Consider the following 14,474-nt stretch of genomic DNA (forward strand, 5'->3'; position numbering starts at 1 on the left):
ATCCACAAATGTACTCTTTCCTGCCACCGTAACTCAGTTTCATTATATCAATGATCGGGTTACACACTGTGCGGGGAAACCTTGTGGGAGAATCACCGATTTATGAAAGTTATACGAATATCTGTTGGTCAAATATACAAAGTCTTTGTGATGCACCGCGTTGTTGGTAACAACCAGTTCACGCGGGGCTGCAGCAAGTCTCATGTCACGTGTCCACGAGACCACCAGTCCCGCTCACGTCTCCCCCACAGGCTTAGTGGAGGGGTTGTGCAGAGCTCCCGGGGATTCTGAGTGGGGACATTCTCGTGGTCTGAGCAGAGCAGCCCACCAGTGGCAGCCCTCAGACCCCTGCCTCCAGTGTTGTCATCCTCGGGAGACCAAGAGGCAAGATTCTGGAACAGGCAAGTCGTGCCACTCTGCCCCCACTCCCACCCTCTGTAACTCTGTCCTCATCTGGGAAGAGTCACCATGGATCTCAGAGCCCGAGCATTGTAGTGGCTTTGACACTGGCCAGACAAGTGACCGGGACAAATGACTGGCTGTCCCTGGGTCTCATCCGCAAACAAGGTCTCTGCGGGGCCCCATAGCCACCAATGTCCCATAACTTAAGTGGGGGGCCTGGAGGGGTCATGGCTGGACAGCAGAGCTCCTCTGCTCAGACCTCAGGACATAGGTTTCAAGAGCGGGGAGGTCACAAGTCAGTGACCCTTAGGCTGACGGGAATTGATCCAGAACCCAGAGCGGGTTCCCCAGATCTCTTGCACCCCACTGTCCCTGCCACGTCCAGTATCGTGTCTTCGCAGCCATTGTGGCCTCGATCGGGACTCATCAGTCGCTCCTGTAACTTCCCGGCCAGGTCTCTCGGGGTGTCTGGGAGTCAGGGGCTTCTCTGGCCATGGCTTTTTATCGCCCACAGACCTAGGACAGTATTCTGCACACACACACGTGTGTTTATGTGTGTGAGAGGGTGAGTACTGTATACACGTGTGCACGTGTGGGTGAGCCACGTCACCCACGTGTGTATGAGTGTGGGTGTAGGAGTGTGTGTGTCACCTATGTGGACGAGGGTGAGGACAGCCAGGCATCCAGGGTACAAAATTTAAGGAGGCACTGGCTCTCTGGGCTGACCCTGCTCTTTGATGAGCCTGCATGTGGGAGCCTCCTTAAATTTGGGTGCCTGGAAGTGTGCCTCTGTGCCTCACCCTAGTCCCAGCCTTGGTTGTGTGTAGGTGTGGGTATGTGTGCGTCACTGGACGTTGGTGTGTACGGGAGTGTGTGCTGTGTGTGTGTATGCATGCGTGTGTGTGTGCGTGTGCGGGTGTGCACTTGCCTCGGCAGCTCCCCCTGGGCTTTGCCAGTCCCGACAGCCGCAACCTTTCTTATTCTCTGGGGTCAGCGCTCACTCTCCCTTGCGACACCCTCCAACAGGCAGCGGCGTGCCACCAAAGCCCGGGTTATAAGTGTGAGGCCACTGTTCTGCCACGAGCCCGTGGGGTCTGGGACACAGCTCTCCAGGCCTGTTTCCCCGTGGGTAAAACATGATGACAGGGCTTCACCCTTCCGGTCTTGAACAACTCTGGGTCTAGGTAGACTATCTGATGTAACAAGACCTCTGAGGCTCCTGTAAGCTGTGATTCTTAAGTCTAGGAGGTGAGAGACGCAGAGGCAGACATTCCTACACAAAGTAGGCTACAAAACATGCCATAAAAATAAAGTGTTAGGAAACTTGGGGAGGAAGAAAGAAATCCCGGAAGGCTTCCAGGGGGAGGTGGCATTTGAGCTGGGTGGCCTGAGGAGGGCTGGGCTGTGCAGAGCCTGGGACTCAGTGCTTCACAAACACATGGCCTCACAGCAGCCCTCTGAGGCAGGAACCATGAGTCCACGTCACCGGGGAGGGAAATGGCCCCTGAGGTCATGCAGGTGGACCTGGTTGAGTGGGGATTCAAAACCAGGTGTGTCAGATTCCCAAGGCCCAGCCTCTTCGGGAACCTCCATCCAGGGGCAAAGAGGCGCCCTGGCCTCATGACGGGCACTGTCTACGTGTGGAGATGGATGAACACACACACAACAGCCTGCAAGCAATAGAAGACCATGCACAGTCGTGTGTACCCTCCGGGACAGAGAGTGACTTCCAGGGAGGTGGGGACGGAGGGCCACATGGGCAGGGGCAGGACGCGCTCCCGGCCTCAGATCTCCCGGGGAGATGGACACCTTCCAGCCAGTAGGACCCAGCCAGCTCTGAGGAAAGCAACTGTGAGCAGGCAATCAGGCTGGCACCTGTGTGACTACTCTGGGGAGCAGGCCCCACTCACCCGAGGGTGAGCCCCAAGGCCCGGGGCAGGCCCGTCCCAGTTGGAGGCACCTGTCCAGCCAGCAGGAGGTGATGGAGAGGGTGTGGGGGGCACGAGATCTTTCTGGTATGGGGTGTTATCATATCACCAGAAAACACGGGGACTGGAAGGACCCAGGCCTTGTCACACTATCAAGGAGATGGGAGGCCAAGGGGGAAGTCCTGTAAAGTCTGACAATCTCTGAAGGCACGCGGGTTAAGCATCGGATGGGTCCGGCGAGGGTTTTGATTTGGCAGAAGTGGGCAGGCCTCCACCGCGTTCACACCTACAACTCTGAACATCTTGCCACGAGCTGGCCAGCCACCCGGAGCCCCAGGGTAGACCATTGTGGAGCTGGCTGCTCCCACACTGCCTCACAGGCTGCCTTTCTGGAACAGCGAGTGCTCTGGGGATTGACCAGACTCCAGAAGGCCAGATGAGGGGTTCTCTGTTATCAGTGACTACGTGGTTGTGTGGGGGTGGCTATGGGTGATAAATGACTTCTTGTGATCCCAGCGCCCGGCTTGCTGGTTCTCATCCCTTGTCCCACCACTGAAGTGTTCTGTCTGATGATTTCCCCTCCTGGTGTTGAGTCTACCTCCTTGAAAGGGGATCATGAGTCTTGAGCTTCTTGCCCTGAGGAGAGGCCTCTCACTCCTGCCATTTACGTGGACTACCGTGGCAGTGAGGGCCACCATCACTGGCGTGGTGCCCTGCCCACGGCAGGTGGCCCTCCACGAGGGCTTGTGAAATTGAATCAAACCTCTGTCTGACCCACAGATTCCAGCTTGACTCCATCTCCTGTCCTGGCCCCACCTTCTCCCTCCTGGCCTCTTCCTCTGACTTGAAGTCATGGCCAGACATACAGGGATGTATCAGGTGATCGCCCAACTCCTGCCACGTCTATCTGGACAGCCTTCAAGAACAATCCCTTTGGAGGGAAAGAGCAAAACAGGGCTGGCGTCAGGGATTTGGTGCTCAGCTAATCCCAGACTTCTAAATGTCAACCAGGGTTTGCTATTCTGCCGAAGCTAGATTATTATTACACAAAGTGGGGAAATATAAAACAGGGGTAGGGGTGGGGCTGGAGGGAGGAGAGAGAAGAGAGTAGAAGACAGAAGACTCGTAAATTTCTTCTTCTTTTTAAATAAACATCTGGTTCCGTGTCAATTAAGAACAAGTACTCCGCGCACGTCTTCCCGTGGTCCTGTCTTAGCTACACACACAGTGAAGATGCACGCCCACTCTAGCTCACTTTTCCTCTAAGACCAGTTCTACTAAAACTCTAGAATGTTCTGGATTCCAACGCAAAGTTCAGAGACAGCCTGTTCTATCGTGAGCCGAGTGCTTCCCCTGTGACTGAGTTTTCTGGGGAAATGGAATAAGGAAGCCTTTTCCAGAGTGGGCTGGGGTAGCAGCTGATCATGGCCACAGGGCTCTGAGCCAGCCTTTCCCACGAACCCTTTCATTTAATCCAACTCTCCTGGGCCGTAGGCCTCTTATTTTGTCCAGGTGAACTAGTAAAATGTCTGTCCTAAGTCTTAACTGGAACAAGGTTTGGACACTGGATGTCAAGTTCCTCCAGGAGAGTTTCACAGGAAATATTAAGACAAATATTAGCATGTTTGGGCATCTGACCTGGAGAATCTTGGAAGATGCTCTTCCCTGGTGCCCTCTGTATGGAGCAGGGACAAATTCCTGAGTAGCTGCTACGTGTCAGGTGAGGATACTGGTTTTACTTTCAGTATTTCCTAGAAACCCTGTGACATCTCCGTATTTTATACAAAGGAAACTCAAGCCCAGAGAGGTGGCTGGCTCGCCTGACGTCACTGGGGGAGAAAGCAGCAAGGTGTGAGTCACAGGCAAAGACTCCGAGGCGTGGCCCCTCCTGCTGCCTGCAGAGACGGTAGGTTGCCGCAAGGCCCAGCTCCCCGGTGACTTCAAAAGTCCCTTGCCATCTTGACGCCTCCCAGCTCCCCTGGAGTCGATCCCAGGAGCGATGGTTGTGCCGTCCTCCCAGAGGAGTAAGGAATCAAAACGCAACACCCGCAGAGGGCCCTGGGTGTGCGGGGAATGCGCGGTTCCCGGGACAACAGCAGATGAAGCTGTTTCTCTCTTAGATGCGTCACCCAACCAGCTCCCCGACCTCTCTGCTGCTCTGACAGCAACAATATGTCCCAGGGGACTAATTAGCGCTGACGACTCCGGTCACTCCAAGGCCACTTACGGGAGCGAGTGCAGAAGATAACGCGGAGGAGCACGTGGCGGAGGACAGGAGAAGAAAAGAGAGTTTACAGAGGAAGGGAGAGAAGTGGCTTTTCTTTCTCACTCTTTCTTGGCTTAACCCAAAGACAGGTTTGCATCTGAGAAATGCCACCAGCCAGGAGCTGGGCCGCTACTCCCCACAGCGAAACGTGACACTGAAATGAGCCCCCTTTTCAGCTCCTACAAGCGCGCCTCGAAGGAAGCTCCACAGGCGCAGACGATGTGATTTTGAATCCTTGAGTGAGAGGAGCCCTCCCCGCCCCAACCAGGAAGCAGCAGAGGGAAGGAAGCTGAACTTGGGGGAATGGCTTCCAGCATCTCAAGGGCTCCCCACCTGCTGCCCATGAGCAAGGCACCTGGTGACGGCCCCTGACTTCCAGGGCGGGTCTTCCCAGTAACTGTGAAGCTGCTTGCATCACACCCACTAACTCATGAGTCCCTGAAACGCACCCAGGCGCAGAGGCCCGGTGGGGTTTGGAGATGCCGAGGGAGTAAGTTCCCTGCTGGCCTGTGATTTATTGAGATGCCCGTGGATAGCTGCTTTTTGGGGGTGCAGGCAGAAACACAGCATCTTGGGGAGTGTTAAACTCTCTCTGTTTGCCTTTCCTAGTCACTGAGCACCCTTCCTCCTCACAGTGACCTCCAAGAGGGACATCCAGAGAGGGACCACTGCTCCCATTTTGCAGACGGGAAGAGTGAATACAGCCCTGAAAGGGATCTATTTGAACTGAGCTGGAATCTTAGGGACACCGATGAGAAAAACAAGCTGATAAACTGAAGGCCCTACCTGTCGCCGTCCGTACAGGGCCTTGAGCTGCCTCCCCCAGGGTGCTGGTCCGAGTTCCCAATGGAGTTGAAGGCATGAACCATCTAACACTACAGGAAGTTTTGATGATCTGGACTTTGGAAAGAAGGACAGTGGAAAGGGAGCTGGAATCAGATCAGCCTCACTCAGCGTCCATTCCCTTCTCTTCTGTAAAAATGTCTGTAACAAACCCGCCTAATAGACTCCTGAGAATTCAATGAGATGATGGGCACACCCTCCTCCCAGCAGAATCCCACACTTGTAACAGCCCACAAAGATAATAGTCAGAGCTTCCACTTACGGAGCGCTCACTCAGTGTCAGGGTACCCTCAGCACTTTGAACCTGGCTTTGGCACAGCTGGAGTGGCTGTGGGCTGGCTGGGCTGAGCTTTGGTGATCCTTGACATTTTATAAGGTATCCAGGACTAAGGGAGGATCCTCAAAAATAAACACAGAGACAGGACCCACATATCCCTGGGGAACTCCTGAGTGTCCCTCCCCTGGGTCTCAGGCATGCTTCAGCAAGGAGACACTAGGTCCTACCCAGGCCCTTTATCCTTCTGGGGAAGGAGCCCCAGTCAAGGAAAAGCTCAGACTCAGTGACATGAACTGTGGGTTTAAAATAGAAACCTTCCTACGAAGGTATTTCTGACCCCTGACCCAGGTCAGAGACGTTTGCTCATCCACCCACCAGGCCAAGGGAAGAGTCAGGAGGGGTTTTCAGAAATTCAGATGGGCTTGTCAGCCCTAACCCTGGACCTCAGGACATAATTACAAACCCTCGAAGATCTACTTAAACATGCCATGATGGCAAATAACTAAGGAAGTGCGGACGCCCCTGCCCATTCCACCCGGACCCAGAGGCTCCACCCCAGGGTCACTGACAGAGGACCGAAGAAACTGTAATTGGCCTGGGAGAGGGAAGTTTTCAGGAACCAGGAGACACTTGGATAGTTTTTCTTTGTACTCCTTCCCTCAAAGGGAAGCACCAAGCACCTCTGTCAGAAGTGGTCCTTACACGTACCTCCTAGTGGAGTGTTTTAGCTCCACTTCCAAGAGAACCTGGGCTAAGGTGGTCCAGAATCCTTCCCCTCCTGAAGCTCTGAGGGTGGGGTTGCATTTCTCCTATTTTTAGGGGGTGTTTTACATCCCCAAGTTCTCTCCTTGAAAGGAGTGCGAGCTCCTGAAGGCTGGTGACTCAGCCTTTCCCCAAGTCTCAACTAAAACAAAAACAACCTGCCGTCTTGAATGGGGGTGCATTCCCCTGCCCCCTCCTTTGAAAGTCATCTTTCTTTCTCTCTTTTTTTTTTTTCCTGAAACGAAATGGTCTCTTTTATCTTTTGGTTCTTTGTGTACTCAGATCCTTGGAGCTCAAAGCTTTCTCAGTGCCACTGAGAACTCGGCACCTCGTGGACTGATAAATAGAGCAGCTTGAAAATGCTTAGAACTGAAGACAGACCAACTGTGGCGAGAGAAAGTAAACACATCCCTGCACCAGTCAACCCTAGCAAGCTCCTCGCTGAGATTACAAACTGCAGTTCCTGCCTGAGCTGGCGAGGATGTTGGAGCAGGCTGGGGGGTGGGGGGGTGGGGGGTGGCAGGGCTACAGAGCAGCCTCCCCTGCCTCTCAGTTGGGCCCCAGAGGGGATGGGTCACCTGGGCATCTACTTAGGACCCGGGTTGGATGTTCCTAAGCTTAGCAGACTCTGCTGATATGTCCCCCATTGGCTTCATGCCTGGAACTGTCCCAAGAGAAGAGGGGACCAGCTTCATTCTTGTCATCTAAAGGGGGCTCCTCCTCTTTATCCTCATGCTCTCTGTGGGCAGGTGAAATTCAGAACGGGGATTTTTCACAAAATAGAATGGACCCACTCCATAATTTGATATGAATATTTGAGGAAATTTTCCCATGAAAAATCCATACTTTAAACACCTCCCCCCAAACACAGACACATAAATTGTTTTTATGAGAACCAATTAATAAATGCTAATTCACCCAGGCATATCTCCACTAAATTACTGTTTCATTTAATTGCAGGGGAATTTTCCATTACTAAACTCTCCCTTGCTGATTTTTTTGCATTATTTATATATTTTTTCCAGTTTCACTAATAGTGAGGTTGGTATGCGATATTATCTGCTGTTTGTACGTCTTAAACTTCTTTTTCATTTAAAATGTTTCCTCATTCTTGCAGCTCCACGTAATCCGGGAGAAACAGCATTAAAAACAGACGAGATTTTATGCGCAAATGTTGGAAAAAGGCACCAGCTGAAATGAACCTGGCAGGAGAGCATCTTGTCTGATGGGGCTGCTCTGATTTCAAGCAGTGCATGGGTGTGCGGGAGCATGTGTCTCCACTTTGGATTAATGTGGAAATGTTTTCCTATGTCAGGGAGACACAAGTCTATCCATGAAAAGACTGTGAGTACACACAACTAGGAATGAAGATCACAGGGGCTTTAATAATAAAAATAAACAGCACTCAAATCTCTTTATAAGCCATCAGAGCACAATGTGTATTTTCTAGTTTCCTTTTCATGGGCACCAAATCCAGACTTTGACATCTAGACACCCAAGATCCAGACCAGCCGGTTCCCCAAAGATCCCACCTCTTTTTATGCGTAGAAAAGTGTTTGTGTTGGGGGGAGGTTCTGGTGGTGGTTAGGGGTTGCTAGGAGCTATGGCTGAGATCACGTTCAAAAAAGACATGTTTTGAAGCAGAATTTTGATTTTCTTATATTGAATGGCAACGCCTCCATGCACCAGGCTACCTTCATTTCTGAAATAAGTTTTTCCATTTTTTTTCTCTCCAGCTACCTTCTTCCTCCCTCTGCTCCCCTCCCCCATTCTTCTTCCCAGTGTCTTTCTTTTCCTCTGTATTCATTCGTTCCCTTCTCTCTCTTTTGTGGTAGCATATTCTGGAGGATGTGAATGATTAAACTGTTTACTCCGAGGTTTGAGGTTTGAGGTTTAGGTATGAAAAGTTTCACCTTTATACTCAACTCTATCAATAATTACAGAACAAGGATGATTATTAGTAAATCTTTCTTACAATTAGCTCTGGCAAAAATGATGCCATTTATTCTGAGTGTACTGAGATCTATTGATCCTACTTTTCACAAAAATTAATTACAAAGCTGAATAGCCTCCAAAATGAAGTCAGTATATAAAAGGATGGTGAGTATGACCCTGGGAAAACACATACCCATAAAATATGTACCGCATTAAAATTCAAGATTTGAGGCCATAAATAGAAAGTTTTGACATGTTATTATAACAGTAGGATGCTCTCTTTTGAACCAAAATATCTCTTAATAATTAAAATTCCGAGATTGATTGATTTTTGAGTTGTTTTCCTTCGTATCTTTTGTCCTCTTCAGCAAAATCAGGCAGAGTCCTTTCAGGTACAGATGGATAAAATTAATTAACTTTCTGTCCACCTCAAAAATGTCCCAAATAAATGTTTCCAATAGACATCAAAAAAGTGTCAATTAGAAATAATTACTTCTTATCAATCAGTGGGGGCAATTAAAGTGACAAAGCTTGAAAAGATACTTATCTTAAAACTAATTCACAAGGTAGCTAAATTATCTCCTAATTAACTGGCACTGAGGAGGGTGGGAGGACGGACTATCTTGAAACAAAGACGAATTGAGGAACCCCTATACCTCTTTATGTTCCTCAAGACTGTTTCCCACTCCGAGACTTTATTTTCAGCGCAGTCAAGAAACCTAGGAACAAAACTGATCCTTCCCCAAATCATTTGGTCCCCTTTGCTCCTTTCTAAAAACAAGAGGAGGAATGGCAGGGGCGGGGGGGGGGGGGTTACATCGCTGATCTAAGGAAGTTAGAGGTAGGTTTCTCCTTGATCTAAAGTCTCATTTTACTTCTTGAAAAACCTATTTTCAGGAGTTGAGGGAGAAGGCTTCTGGTAAGTTACTTCGCATAACTTTTAAGGACAATCCGCGTGCTTTTTTTTACTAAACTCTCTTCCTCTTCCTCCCGGATACAAGGATAAAGTATTACTTATATTTTAATATTTATGTGGTATTTCTCGTTTCTCTTGCATCTTTGACTATTTTAAAAAATACTTTTGCTTTAGAGGATCTTTGTTCCCTGATGCTACAAAACTCCCAGTGGATTTTAGGGGCCGTTCAGCCCACTGCTGACCAGCGGCACATCAGAATAATCGGCCCTTTGCCTTTCACATCCCTTCAGAATAAAACTTAAGAAAAATATTTTTTGTTTTAAAGATCTCTCTGCGAAGCAAGGTCAGCTGAGAGTGAGCCGAGGACGAGCCGCGGCGGCCGCGGCGGCTGAAGCCGCGCAAGAAACTTTTCTCCAGCATCTGGAATTAGTAGAAACGTGCGTCCGCCTCGCTGGCGCGAAAGGGCCAGCAGCCACCTGCACCTCGGATTCTGCTCCAGGGCAAGCTTCACGGGGAACTCCCCAGGCAAAGCTGAGCTCAGAAACGGGAGTGCCTGCGGAACAGAGGGAAGCCCCTAAGCCCTACGAGAGGGAAACTGGCTTATGAAAACAGGAGGGGTCCGTTTATGAATTGAGCTCTTAACATAGGCAATGGTGTCAAGTCGACTGACCACAAAGGCGGAGGGTCTCTCCCTCGGGTTTGCCTGGAGAGGATATGGAAAAGAAACAGGGGACAGCCTTGAACCCTTTGCGCTACCTTTTAAGCAATTTTCTTCTGTTTTATTAGCATTAAATTAAACCAATGGAGAAAGACTCGTCCTCCCTCCAGTTTAGGTTTATTTCTTTATTTGTTTTGGGAAGAGGCTAGAAGAAGCCTCTCTGACTCCCCTAGACAGAAAATGCCTCTGCCCCAGGCCCTGCTGGAGGAGGACGGGTCCCTTCCCTAGCCTGAGGGCGAGTCGCATCTGAGCTCATGGAAAAGTGGTGTCTCATCATCTGGGTCTGTTGCTGATTAAAAATAAAGTAAAAGTAAAAACTGCGTCCTTTCTTCTTTCCTTATTTATTTCCGTTTGTTCTAATGAGTGCTTCTGTAATGAAAATCAGTAGCGAAAACAAAATCGAGCCAACCCGAGGGACCGTGACATCCTCTTATTTCTCGAGCAGCGAGCGACAGAGAGGGAAGAGTCTGGTCCACCACGGTAAGTTCGAAGTCCGAGAGCACCTCCAGAAAGGTCAGGGGAAGGTCGGGGGTGGGTTGGGGTCGGGGAGACAACGAACCCGGGAGCCGAGCAGAAGCGGCCAGGACCAGCCTGGCGTGGAATCGGGTACCAGGCGCCGCGCACTCGGCCTCGGAGACCTTCCTGATCCCGAGGCAAGGGCGACGGCCGTTGTTATACCCCGGTTTGGCTCAAGACTACGGGACTTAAACCTAGTCCGGGCCTCAAAAAGTAATCAAGGAGCTTGCATGGCGCCAGGGCGCAGCTGGTAAGGGGTGGCAGGCGCTCGGCTCGGGCCCCCCGGCTCGCGGACACGGCCGCTCGCAGGAAGGGCTGGGAGGTCTCCACCCCGCGCCCCCGGAGGCCGGGCTCCCGAAGACGGCAGCCAGGGCGGCGGTGGCCCCACTCTCCTTGGGGGACAGGGATGGGGAGGAAGCGGGCTGTTGACTCTGTATCCGGCGGTAGAGCGAACCCGAATAAGAAAGCTTCCGGCGCCCTGGGGGGGATCCCTGAGCCTCTGCGGGTGGCGTTTAGGCCCCCAGACCCGAGGCAGCGGGGCGCAGCTCCGACCCGCGGCGGTCTGCGCTAAATTGAGATCTCAGACGCGCGCCGCGCCCGATCCGACCCTCCTTATTATAACAAATGTCCCGTTTGCCGAGCGGGACTTCATATTCGCCGAGAATTCATCTGAAATATTGATTTCCTCTCACTCTGCCGGCCCAAATCGATAGCACTGCGCCCTGGCCCCTGTAAATCGCTTTCTTCGCGGCCGACCCGGCTCCATCCATCACCGCGGGCCGGGCCGCGACTCTGCCCGCTGTCCACACTTGCTGAGCCCCCGGGCGGCCGTGCCCACCGCGCCCACTGGCCCCGACCCTGAGGCTCCTTTCCGGGCCAGGAGGTGGGCGAGATCTGATGCCACAGCCAGGGACCCCGAGCACTTTTGAAGGCCTTGAGCCCGGGCGCCGGCGGGGAGGGGGTTCGGCTGGCGGGCAGCTCAGTCCTCGCAGGCCGGACGCCCCGAGCGCGGTAGGTCCCTGCCTGCCAGGTGCTGGGCAAGGAGGAGTCTGACAGCCCCCGAGTGCGCTCACGGCTCCCAGGCCCCGCATCACGGGCTCCTTTCCCGTTGGCTTGAGAGGTGCGCGGGGCTCAGGGTCCTGCCCGGGGAGCCCTGGGCAAGAGCTGCGCGCACCCAGGGACGAGGGCTTAGAGGTCGGGGGCGGCGCAGGGCCTGGGAGCGCTCAGGACGCCCACTCGGATGGGCCAGGCAAGCCGGGGATGGGGCGCGAAGGACACCCCTCTGACCCCATGGAGAGCTCCTCACCTCTCCGTGTAGTCCGCAGAAACCAAGGCCTGAGGAGGGCGGCTCTGGCGGACCGAGGGGGACCTCAGGGCCCGGGAGCCGCGAGGCGGCCGCCACGGAGGGCCAGGCCCAAGGCATTCCCAGCTGCGCCCCAACGCAAGGGGTCCCACGAGCCCCGAGCGCAAGCTCCCCAGCCCCACCGACCCGAATGCACGCACGGACGCACGGCGACGCGGGGGCTCGGGGTTCTGGCCATGTCGTGTTCTTACCTGATCTTATGGAGTTGTGAGGCATCGCCGGGGAGTCGCTTGCAGCCCGCCGAGGGCTCAGGGCTTCCTCACGCAGGTCCCCGCTGCGCCCGCCGCCACTCCGCTGCCCTGCACAGACCCAGGGGCAGGGGCATGAGACTCCCGGCCCCCTGTCCTGGACCTCCTCCCCAGGCCCTACCCCTGAAGCTTTCATCTCGAGGCAGGAGTCGCAGGATTTTTAGGCGAAGTGTGGCCAGCCTGGCCTAATACACGCGCCTGTCCGGAGGATCCGGGATCGGGGTCCGCTGAGGCAGCCCCAAACTCCAGCCTGGGTGCCCTCTTCCTCTGCCGCCCCAGCCTTGTCCGGTTTGACTTGAGAAGGAAAAGGCTGCCAGGCTTCCTGGGACCCGCTCCCTTGTTTTGTGCCTTGTCCCTCTCGCCCAGTCAGGTTTCAGCCAACCCCTGCACAGCATACCTGGCCGGCTGGCCGCAGGCCCTCTCTGCCTGGGTCTGCCTGCGAGGGTGCCCTGGGCCGCGCGTCTCTCCTCCTTCCGAAGTTTGTTCCCATCCACCCGGCATCAACGACCGGTTTTATCCCGCCTGGGCCCGGAGAGATGGGTCTGGAGAGGCTCGCAGGCCGCGGATTGGCTGGCTGGGTGCAGGGGGGTGCGGGAAGGGGAGGATTTTGCAAGGGGGACATGGCTGAGTGGACTCAGGAGTTAGAAACATTCGCTGGAGCTTCTGTTTCCAGTGGAGGAAGGAGAAGGAGGAAGCTAAGCTCTAACTCAGCAGGCCTGGAAATACCAGAGGAGTGGGAGATGGAGGCCTGGGAGCCTGAGGATGAGGCTGTCTGGGTCCCCCCAGGGGTCAGAGACTCCAGAAGTAAGGCAAATGGTGGTTCTGTGCACCCTGTGTTCCTCCTTCTCTCACCCCTAATCCACTCAGGGGATCAGCCTTTTCTTTTGTAGGAGAGAACTTCTGTTTTTATGCCTGGTTCTTAAGGTAGCCACCTGTTCACAGGGCTGGAAGCAAGATGGTCCCACCTTCTCATACAGTGTGGACCTCTTCCAGAGCAAAGTCCCAAGCAGCCCCTGAACCCATTCCTTCCATACCAGTCAGGATCCACGCCTCACATTGTTACGTTGATGGAAACGGTCATATAACCTTTTCCACAGGGACTCCGTTCTCCTTCCAAACACACAGCCAACTTTCTTGTTCCTTGAGGATTTTGAACTTGGGCTAAGAGTGCAGAGGACAGGCAGTGAGATTTCACCTCCACGTGGAAGGGTGTTGGAAAGGGACAGGACTGAGCTGACCTCTGGCTTGTCTGCAGGACTCAGCAGCCTCGGGACGGTGGGGGCCTGGGTGTGGATGCGAAGGGCTCTCTTGGGTGGGAATGAGAAGGCTTTTCTTGGGGGCAAAAGCTGCCCCCTCTGTCCTCACAGGCCTGCTCTTCCGCCAGTGAAGCGGGGTACGGGGAAGATTGTGTAGCAGAACAAATGTCCTGGGGGCACCAACAGGCTGGTGGGGCAAGGCCTGGATGCTCCCCAATCTCAGACCATGCTCTGGACTCAGGGTTACAGCTGAGAGGACGCAAGGCTCCTGGCCTGGAGGGTCTGCTCTGGGATAGAGGCTAGAGCTGTTGGAGTGACAGGGAAGAGACGGGGCAGAGGAACCTAGGGTGATTCGGGGGGATGTGTGTGTGTGTGTGTGCTTGTGTGAGTACACATAATTTTTCTTCATTAAAAGACAAAGCTCTATCTTTCAGATTCACCCACTTCCTCCTCCCACCCAGCCTTTCTCCTTTCTCGATTTAGCAGAAATTAATCATTTTATAAAAAGAAAAAGAATGTCCCGAAATGGGTCCTCCACATGCATACCTGGCTCTAAACAAAAAACAATAGGTGCTTTATTGTTTTAAATGCTTCTCCAAGATGGTTATTTAAAATGGCTCTGTGGTTTCTAAATGTCTAGAGATACTCTGCTTCTCTAGTCTGAACTCCCCAACTAGTGGGAGAGCATTGAAGGTGTTGGGGTGGCAGTGGACCTCAGTGTGGGTCCTCCCCGACCCCACGGGCCAGTTCACTGCTCTGGCGCCTGCCCCACTGCTGTTGGGGAGCTGTGGAGTGTGGAGGTCCCAGCAAAGACCCAGCAAAGTCTGCACTGGCTCCCCTCCTGCTCGGGAGGTAGTGCTCTGCGTGCGATGGACCTGGCAAGCTCTTATCCAAAGAGTTCTGCAAACCTCAGAGAGTCTACCCGAACAAGACCCCTTCTCCTTCCCCGTTTTAGCAAAACTTCTCAAAGGACAAAGCCAGTAAGTTATCAAAACATTCCTGTCCTCCTTTGTGAGTTCGTTGTTTAAAATTTCATTTTAATTT

At 53.1% G+C, this 14,474-nt stretch overlaps 1 protein-coding gene across 7 annotated transcripts in view; it reads right to left on the minus strand.

Moving 5' to 3' along the window:
* Nucleotides 1-12,710, minus strand: part of PAX8 (paired box 8) — a 55,436-nt gene extending 42,726 nt beyond the window's left edge. For 4 of the 7 annotated variants that reach the window (XM_032469798.1, XM_032469794.1, XM_032469799.1 and 1 more), the window contains exons 1-3: nucleotides 12,572-12,696; nucleotides 12,118-12,225; nucleotides 5,383-5,496 (exon numbers count right to left, since the gene is read on the minus strand). In XM_032469798.1, the coding sequence (XP_032325689.1) occupies nucleotides 5,383-5,496; nucleotides 12,118-12,142 (139 nt within the window). In that variant the 5' untranslated portion in view covers nucleotides 12,143-12,225; nucleotides 12,572-12,696. Of the gene's footprint in view, nucleotides 1-5,382; nucleotides 5,497-12,117; nucleotides 12,226-12,571 lie in introns of all 7 variants that reach the window. The other 3 variants (XM_032469800.1, XM_032469793.1, XM_032469795.1) reach the window with 2 other exon arrangements.
* Nucleotides 12,711-14,474: the final 1,764 nt, after the last annotated feature.

The sequence above is a fragment of the Camelus ferus genome, chromosome 28 (genome assembly GCF_009834535.1).
Source record: "Camelus ferus isolate YT-003-E chromosome 28, BCGSAC_Cfer_1.0, whole genome shotgun sequence".
Lineage (NCBI taxonomy): Eukaryota > Metazoa > Chordata > Mammalia > Artiodactyla > Camelidae > Camelus > Camelus ferus.